Genomic DNA, 10,284 nt, shown 5'->3' with positions numbered 1-10,284 from the left:
TGAGTGTGTAAATTGCTTATGGTTTGCCTTTGTTTCTTCCTGTCTCTTTCCTTCTTTAATTTAGTTTTTGTTTTATTTCCTTTAACGTGAATTATAATAATTGAGCATTTTCTTTCACAATTGTTCAGCATTATAAGTGATCAGCTTTGCTTGCAAGTGTGTGTGAATAATTCTCTTTCCAATTTTTTTGTATTGTCACAATTGCTTTAGATCAATATTGTGAAGTTGATTATTAAGAATAGACTGTTTCCTAGTAACAAGGATAATATTAGACCAAAAGTTTAAGGGAAGACAAATTAAAGTTGCTCAATTTTAAATTTTACATTAGTATATATATATATATATATATCCTCCAGCTTCTGTTCTTTGCCATGTTCAGTCAAGATAACCAATATGTTTGGATATATTACAGGAGATTACAATTTGAGCAGAATGACAACCAATATCGAGAGCTACTCACAAAAGGAACTTGTTACTGATCATGTTTTATTGAGGTTACCTGTTAAGTCACTGTTTCGATTCAAATGTGTGTGCAAAAGTTGGCATGATCTTATCAAAAGCTCAAATTTTATCAAAAAACACTTCAATAGTGAGAGTAATCGTCTTCGTCTCATGGTTTGCAAGTTCGGCGTTAACTACAACAAAGATCCAGGTGAAAGGTCTTTCGATATGTTCTTACTCAACGAGAAAATTAAATATTCGCAGGATGTGTCCCTACAAACCAGAGGATTTATCGTTGCGAAGATGTTGGTGATTTTAGATGTATTTATGGTCCAATTAATGGCATATTCTTGTTGGAGAAAGGACATTATATAGATAACGTTCGTTTTGCTTGGTGGAATCCTGCTACAAAAGAGTGCAGGCTTATTCCTCGTATACATTTTGAGGTACAACAATATTTTGAAGACAATAATCGTAGACTTGGGATTGGTATAGACTTAGTGAATCAAGATTACAAAGTTATATGGCATCGAACATTTTGGGATGATATGACAAGTGATGTTTATCCTAAGGTTTATGCTGCTGTCTATTCGACAAAGAACGATTCCTGGAAATTCTTGGAACCTGAACACACTCACTTATGTCAAATATGTATATCCCAAAACTGTACTTATATGAATGGAGTTTATTATTGGATTAGCACAAGCCAGAGATTTTGCAAAGAAGACAATGTGTACTTTATTCGGACATTTGATTTTGCAACTGAATTGTTCGGGGAAATGACAGGACCACCTATTCCAGGCGAACATTGGGCGTCTCTAATGTTACGCGGTGGTTCTCTTGCAGCCATGTCTTGTGATGATGTTACTCAGGCTATGACAGCCAATTATGGTATATGGGTAAGGATAAGAGAGAATAATTGGATAAAAGCTTATACAGTTAATCCTCCTATACCTTCGCATTACCCTATTGGAATATGGGAGTATGATAAGTTCATTTTTGAACTTACACAAACTTGCAGGTTGGTGTTTTATGACCAGACAGTTAAACAAGTTACAAGTCTTGGATTTCATTTCTATGATTTAAGTTGTGGCTCCAATTGGGCTATTAGTTACAAGGAGAGCCTTGTTCCCATAAAGAATGAAAAGCCGACTGACAAGGATAATGCTGAATATTTTCTCACCAAGTATTAAAACAAGCATTAGATGTGAGTATCAGGCCTCTTGTAAGTTACAAACTAAGTTCGAAAAGGTCAAATTTTTAATGATTTCGTCATCTGTGAATGAGCTGCGAAAACTTGTGGATAGATATTCAATATCTGTACCAAATTCTTTTCGGTTAAACTATCTTTGTAGTTACTCTTGAACAATTGGGAAATTCTGTAAAAGGCAAACAAGGTTATGCTTTCGGGGATAATATATGCCCGGACTCCCTCTTTAGAGTCAAATCATTACCTCTTAAAGGGAAAATATGAGGATGACATTTTAATGTTATTTTTCTTTATGAGAAGAAAATAAAAAAATGAGAGTTTCATTTGCTCTGATCCAAATAATCAAGTGAAATATACAACAACAACAGGCCCAGTCTAATCCTATAAGTTTTGAATATTTTAATATTTCTATATTTCCTAATGACATAGGAATTTTCAAATGAATAACATAATTTTTTTGTTTTTGACAAAAAGGACATTTATTTCATAACATCAAATGGAACTAGGTATTACAGTGGTTATGATCCTGAGGATCATTAGTTGATGATAACCTATGCATAGCATGCTGATTACCAATCCTTGCTAGTTTACTACAAGTAGTATAATAGAAACAGTTTTTACAAAAGCTTGTCCACCCTTGTCTGCTAGCATCCTGGTCATAACAAAAGGTGGAGGTAACAATAAAAGATTAACTTTATTGAAAGAGTTCCTGCTTCTTTGCCAAAATGTTAGCTACTTCACTCCCTAGTCTGAAATTATGGTGCATCACCACCATGTCCATTTATGCGAGAAGCAACCTGCATGAATTGATAAGAGTGTCATATGTTTTACATCCTTCTTTGATAAAGGAGATTACCTGTGTAGTATTAGTTTCTATCTCCAAAGGAAATAGTTTTCTGTCTTTGGCAATGCAAAGACCTTGATAGAGTGCCATGAGTTCTGAGTGGATAAGGGCTTTAGAGATTATTTTGGAGTTGAATCTTAAGATTCAGTTTCCATTTTGATTTCTAAAAACTCCACCTATGCCTCGCGTTCTGTTAAGAGATTATACTCAATGGATTAATTCATGATCCATTTAAGAGAAACTTCGTTGGAGGTGTTGTTTATATTATTATTTCTTGTTAACCAAATATTCCAAATTGTGAAAAGGAATAAGGAATTCCAAAAACGGTGTTTATGAGGAATGTGAGGGCTTTTTTCTATGAAATAAAGGAGCCAATTGGTTTTACTAGGTAGGAAATAACAAGTATTAATGCCCAAATGCCTCCATAGTGATTGTACTAAAGGGCAAGAAATAAAGATGTGACAAATAGTTTCAGGCTCTCTCCTACATATCGTGCATTGTTCGTCTATGTTTATGCCTATGCGTGATAAATAGCTCCTACTCGATAACTTATTGTGGCTACATAGCCATAAGAAGTATTTACTTTTGTTAGGGCATTACAAGTTTCATATCCATTTAAAGTCTATTTCAGAGGGCATGTTACCTTCTATAAGTTCGTAACATGATTTAGTTGTAAAGGTGCCATTATCTTGAGGTCCCATATAAGAGTATCCTTCTTACTTTCTATGGGGATGAAAGTGGAGAGTATATTTTCTCTTATTTTTGGTGGGATGTAAAAAGAATTATCATTAAGGTTCCACTTGTTATTAGATCTAAGGTCACAAATTTTGATAGAATTTTCTTTTTTAGTTAAGGGATCTATCACATAGGTTCTGAGCTTGTTTGAGTTGGGAATCCATTTGTTTTCTCATATATTGAGTAAGGAGGAGTTATGGGTAGACCAAGACATTCCGTGTTGGCAAATTCTCCATCCTTTGATGATACTTTTTCAAATGAAAGAGCTATTTTCACTAGGTTCGTGGGAATAATTTTTTAGAAGAGTAATGGCACATAAATTAGTAGGATTATTGGTTAATCTCCAAGCAAGGCTAGCTAAAAGAGATAAGTTCTTTGTTTTAGCCTTTATAAGCCCTAATCCTCCTTGAACCTTAGTTTGAGTTACCAAATCCCAATTTTCAAGATGAAGTTTCCTTTTTGGGTCATTTGTTCCCCAAAGGATATTCCTTTGTATTTGATCTATTTTTTTAATGGTCTTGGCTGGTAACACTGTGTATTGTATGTAATATGCTGGTTGACTAGATAGGGGTGAGGAGATCAAAGTTGCCCTACCGACTAAGTTTAATTTGTCAGATTTCCAACCAGCTAGTTTGGATCTCATTTTATCAACGATATGCTGGTGGTCTTTGTGATTGGGATTATTATAAATAATAGGAAATCTTAGATACTTACCAAAGGATTTATAAATTTTTATGCCAAGGAGTAGGGAAATATTTGCACTAGTGGTTTTGCTACAATTTTTGAAAAAAATAATTCTAGACTTAATGAAATTAATGGATTGGCGAGATAATTCACAAAAGTACTTAAGGCCTTCATGAATGGAGGAGCTAGTTTTGGTATTAGCTTTACCAATTAGAACTAAGTCATCTGCAAAGAAGAGATAAGATAAAGGAGGACCATTATTGCCAAGGTTGATAGAGTCCCATTTCCTAATGTCCACTTGGTTATAAATATATTTTGAGAGCATTTCCATACATAAAACAAATATATAAGGAGACATAGGGTCACCTTATCTGATTCTCGTGCTAGGATAAAAATAATTGGTCTTTGTTCCATTGACTATAACAACCGTTGAGGAAGTAGTTATACAGGACATAATTAATTTGGAGATGTTTGGGGGGGGGGATTTGAAGTATTGGAGTGTCCTATATATAAAGGACCACTCCAATTTATCAAAAGCTTTTTCTAGGTCAATTTTAATCAACATATTGCCCGATTTTCCTTTGTATTTTTTGAATTGATGAATAAGTTCTTGGATAATTATGGCATTGTCACTGACCCTTCTATTTTTTTTTAAAAACTAGACCGAGTAGGCTTATAAGACTATCAAGGAATGGTTTTAGTCTGCTTGCAATAATTTTTGTAATTAATTTATAAATGGTATTGCAAAGACTAATTGGTCGAAAATTGTTGAGGTTGTTAGCATTAGGAAATTTAGGAATTAGACAGAGGTAGGTAGAATTGATCTCTAGAGGGATTGTGTTTTCTTTAAACACTTTGCGACAGAAATCCCTAACAAAGTTCCCTAAAATATTCCAATATTTTTGGTAAAAGAATGGGTGTAAGCCATCAAGTCCTGGAGATTTAAAAGGTTTAAAGGAGAATATTGCAGTATTAATTTCACAATCTAATAAGGGTTTATCTAAATTTGTGAGGTCAATGTTATCAAAGCTAGAGGGATTGTGCATTATGTTGGACCAGTGTGTAACTTCTTGACTAGTGGTGAATATAGATATAAAATGTTGGAAGGTGTGGTTTAAAATATCTTGTTGATTATCAATCCAATTACCTTCTTTGTTTTTGAAAAAAAATAATATGATACTGTCTCTTTCTATTAGAGGCCAATATTTGGTAAAACATGGTGTTGGCATCTCTTTCATTAAGCTAATTTATCCAGGATCTAATTTTTCAATAATCTTCTTCACGTTTTAGAATGTTGTTGAAGTCTTTAATGAGAGATTCTTCTAATTCTTGAAGGAAAAGACTATGGTTATAACGGGGAGAATTTTGTATTCCATTCAGTCTGGCCAAGAGCTTCTTTTTATTTTGATTAATATTTCCAAAATTCTTTCTTCCCAGTTTTTAATAAAATCAGTGAAAGAAATAGTAGCTTGTAAGAATTCTTTATTTCTCCACTTTGTGGCTACTGTGACGACCCGACCAGTCGTCTCACGAGTTACCGCTCCGTTTCCCCCCATTTCTGCTTCTTTATGCCTTGTTATCCGTATTTTGTGATATCGGGTTGGTCAGATCGAGTTCAGAATGATTTTGGTAAGGTTTGAGACACTTATTCTCTTTTGAGGAAGGTTAAGTTGGAAAAGTCAACCGGATATTGACTTATATGTTAGAGGGATCGGATGTGATTTCCGATGGTTTGGTTAGCTTCGGGAGGTGATTTGAGACTTAGGAGCGCAATCGGGATGAGTTTTAGAGGTTCGGAGTAGATTTAGGGTTGAATTGGCGAAGTTGATATTTTGGCGATTTTCGGTTGGTAGGTGAGATTTTGATATAGGGGTCGGAATGGAATTCCGAGAGTTGCAGTAGTTCCATTGTGTCATTTGGGCTGTGTGTGCAAAATTTCAGGTCATTCGGACATGGTTATGGGTTTTTGATCAAAAGCGGAATTCGGAAGATTATAGAAACTTATGCTTGAATCTGATGTGTTTTGATTGATTTGATGTTGTTTGAGGTGTTTGGAAGATTGGTACAAGTTTGAATAAGGTTTTGGGATATGTTGGTGCCTTTGGTTGAGGTCTCGGGGGCCTCGGGATGATTTCGGATGGTTGACGGAAAGGTTTGAGACTTGTTGCAGCTGCTGAACCTTGCTTCTTCTAGTATTTCTGCACCTGCGGCTTGGGAACCGCAGGTGCGACTCCGCACATGCGGAAGAGGAGTAGCAGAAGCGGATTATTGAGGAGTTGTCAGGAACCGCAGATGCGGTTGTGGGACCATACCTACGAAGCCGCATGTGCGGAATGTTGAGCGCAGGTGCGATTTTGATCCGTTAAGTGAAGAACAACAAAATTATGTGGCCGCATATGCGGTACCGCAGAAGCGGATATTGTGCCGCAGATGCGAAAATGTCTGGGCAGAAGGTATAAATTGTGGCCTTCGTGAATTTGAGCTATTTCACCAATTTTAACTTCGTTTGAAAGAGGGATTTCAAGGGAACTTCATTGAGGTAAGGAATTTCGACCTAAAAATCGTTCCTATGCTATTATTTCACGGATTAGAGCTAGAAATTTTGAAAATTAAGGGTGAAAATTGGAGAAACTAGGGCTTTGAAACTTAGACATTTGCTTGAGGATTTGAAGGACCATTTGAGGTCGGATTTCAGAACTTTTGATATGTATGAACTCGTGAGGAGATGAGGAATCTATTGATGTAAAAAATTTCGAATTCTGAGACGTGGGCTCGGGGGTCGGGTTTTAATAATTTCGGAATTTTTGATATTATTTGATTATTTTCGCTTGGGCTTCGTTCCCTTAGCATATTTTGACGCCGTGATTCTGATTTTGGATAGATTCGATGCAAGTGGAGGACGATTCGAAGGGCAAATGCATCGTGGAGTAGTATTTTCACCGGTTTGAGGTAAGTAACCATTATAAATCTGGAACTGAGGGTACAAACCCTGGTGTTTGACTTGTTTTGATAAATGCAATGACGCACGTGCTAGGTGACAAGTGTGTGGGCATGCACCGGTAGAGATTGTGACTTGGTCCATCCCATAGCGACTATTAAGCTGCGTATTTGATTCGGAACCTTATGATATTCCGTACTGTAGCTATTTCTACTATATTATGGGTTGTATGCCATGTTTGGGGCCTTGTGCCGACCTGTTGAGACCTTTAAGGGCATTTTTACTATTTTCCTTACTTTACTTGTTGAAAGCATATCCTCATTCATGTTTTACCTGTTTAAATGTTTAAAACTGGTTTTATCACTCCACTTCTAATTGTGAGGACTGTTTGGGGTGAGTTCCCTAATTTCTATTGTTGTGCCCGAGAGGCTGTGAGGTTAATGACTGAGAGAGGTTAAGAACCTAATAGTGAGGATATTATATGTATATATTATGGATCGGGTTGCATGCCGCAGCGATACTTATATGGACCGGGCTGCACGCCGCAGCGATACTTATATGGATCGTGTTGTACGTCGCAGTGATATATATACTGGATCGGGCTGCACGCCGTATCAATATATATATATAATTGGGCTGCGCGCCGCAGTGATATGACACTTGGGCTGCAGGAGCCCCTCCGGAGTCTGTACACCCCCAATGAGCATAGTCGACTATAAATTACGGATCGAGCTGCACACCGCAGCTGTTACTATGATTTCTATTACTATGGGACATTAATGAGCATGAGTGTTGAGAGTGAGTATTGAGTGACGAGAGTTGAGTCACGAGTGACTGAGAGGCTGCCCGAGAGGCCATATTTTGAGTGATAGCTTGCCTGAGGGGCCCAGTTATGATATTTTTACTGATTTCACTCTTCTTTTAAAATAAGCCTCTGTTGGAAAAATTGCTTAGTATATGATTTCAAGTGTTTAAACTGAAATTCAATGATTTTATGACGACACTGTTTTTTAAACTGAAGAATTTGATCTGTTATCCTGTTGTTTATTCAGTTACATGATTTTTAACTGCTCGACACTGCTTTCGAACCTTATTTACTTTAGTTACTTACTGAGTTGGCATACTTACGTTACTCCTTTCGCCTTGTGTGCAGATCTAGGTGCCCGAGTGACAGAGTGAGGGTCCTCAGCTAATCCAGATGTTGCCGGAGATTTCAAGGTAGCTGCATGACGTCCGCAACCCTGTTTTCTCCTTCTTATCTTGTTCTTTTTCGCATTTTCTAGACTTATATTGTAACAGACTGTCAGTTATGTAGTAGAGGCTCTAGACTCGTGAAACCAGATATTTAGGGCTGTGTAGTTTTCATGTTTATTTGACATTCTGCGTATGTAATTGTGTTTTAAACACTTATTATGAAAATTTGGTATCTAAACCTGTGTTAAAAAATGATTTTATAAAAGGAACTTGTTGTGGTTAATGGTTTGGGTTTGCTTGCCTAGTAATGTGATAAGCGCCATCACGACCGGGTATTTGGGGTCGTGACAGCTACTATGTTAGAAAAATTTGGATGAGTACACCAAATATTTTCTAGTCTAAAGATTTTACCCATTTGGTTTTAACAATTGTTTAGTTTAACTAATATCGGATTATGGCCCGAATAGGTTTTAGGGAGATGGGTGACAGTAGCGTTAGGAAAATTTTGTAACCAATCTTCATTAGCTAAGATACGATCTAACCTCGCCATTATTAACCCTTTCTTTCTTTTATGGTTAGACCACGTAAATTTGCTACTCTTGAAGCCAAGATCGATCAAGTTATAGTCATTAATATTGTTCCAAAGTTTTTTGGCTCTAGACAAATTCATAGGCCTACCTCCAATCTTTTCATTACTACTAATAATATCGTTAAAGTCACCTCCTATCAACCAAGGGCCCGTATGAATATTGGAGAGTGATTTAAGATTTTCCTACAAAATATCTCTATTGTGAGTTTTTTACTAGCATAAATTGCTGAAAAAAGCCATTTTGATTTAAAGGGGCGTACCTCTATGAGTGCATGGATTTCCTGACCTCTTCTAGTGAAGTGTTCAACCATCACTATATCATGGTTGTAGAGGATGGCCATGCCTCCAGCATATCCCTCCGATGACACTTCTATGAGTTCAGAAAAATTGAACTCATTTAGTAGAGGACAATGCACCATCATCCTTTTTTCTAGTAGAGCCACCATACAAGGCCTATGAGTATCGATTAACTTCCTGAAGTTTCTACAAAAATCATTATTGTTAGCACCTCTAACGTTCCAGAAGATAATGGTAGTGGCTCTATTCATTTGAGGTGCTTGATGATGGTTGACACTGGACTCCCTCTCCACTGTGTTGTGGCTCCTCCTCCTTGAGGGAATAAGGATTACTGCTTGTTTTCCTACTGTGGGATCTTGTGGTGGACGAATGTGCATTGAACACTTGTATATTGTGCTGGGGTAGCTAAATATATATTTCTTGCTCCACAGTTCTAGAAAGAGTAGTATTTTTACCTCGTTTAGGCTTAAAAATTTCACACTCAGTTGAGTTCCTTGTTGAAGGGGTCTTCTTCTCCCTCTACTGGATGTTGAACTGGTTTCATGTTTTGTTCTGGCACATTGAGTTGGGGGTTAGGTTCCATGTTGACTGGAGCAACTGGAGACATGTGGAGTGGATTGTATTGCTCCTGATTTGCATGGTGATTCCTTGCATGAAAATGGTGTTGATATTCCTGTTCTCCTCTAGAGGAAAGAATGGGAGATTCATGGGGAGATTGATGAATTGGTTTGGAGTTTGTGGTAGATTCCACTATTCCTGCATGGCTTGAATCAACGTGTGGTTCATATTGGGAGCTAGGGTATGGAGAATGTTGTTGATCCAAGCTTGATTGGTGTACTTGTTCATTGCAATGTGCATTCCCTCTAATATTAACCAGGATAGATAATCACCATTTCCTGCCCGTTGATTTGTAGGTTGAATGTTATTGCATGACTCAGAATATGTACCTCCAACCAAGAGTTATTTTTGAGAAGAAAATTGCTTTGAGAAAGTAATAGTCCAATACAAGAAGTTAGTGACCGGCCATTGCATTCTAGAGTGAGAAGGTCTACCTTCTCACTACTCTTTGCCACCTTCATCTACTAAGTAATCATGAACAACCTCCCACACCCCACCAATCAAGCCCTCCAAATCTCTCCAAAACCACCTGACATCAACCAAGATCATAGAGGTAATAATTCATCATCTACTATCACAATCAATGCTTTGCAACCCTCCACTACATTACTTAAGGATATATTCCTACTGGACTATATAAACGAACAAATCTCCCATGTCCTCATGGAGTTAGTAATTCCTCACGCTCACCCCATCCTTCTTGATTGTCCAGCACAAGATTTACCTAAAATAAA

General features: G+C 37.0%; 1 protein-coding gene across 1 annotated transcript; it reads left to right on the top strand.

Moving 5' to 3' along the window:
* The first annotated feature begins 393 nt into the window (after positions 1 to 393).
* Positions 394 to 1,634, top strand: LOC104238337 (F-box/kelch-repeat protein At3g17530-like). Its single transcript, XM_070149369.1, has 2 exons — positions 394 to 652; positions 706 to 1,634. The coding sequence occupies exons 1-2, from the start codon at positions 394 to 396 to the stop codon at positions 1,632 to 1,634; spliced, it is 1,188 nt and encodes a 395-aa protein (XP_070005470.1).
* The last annotated feature ends 8,650 nt before the right edge of the window (positions 1,635 to 10,284 follow it).

Source organism: Nicotiana sylvestris, chromosome 6 (assembly GCF_000393655.2).
Source record: "Nicotiana sylvestris chromosome 6, ASM39365v2, whole genome shotgun sequence".
Lineage (NCBI taxonomy): Eukaryota > Viridiplantae > Streptophyta > Magnoliopsida > Solanales > Solanaceae > Nicotiana > Nicotiana sylvestris.
The sequence above is the reverse complement of the archived record's forward strand: the minus strand, read 5'-3'. Positions and strand labels throughout refer to the sequence as shown.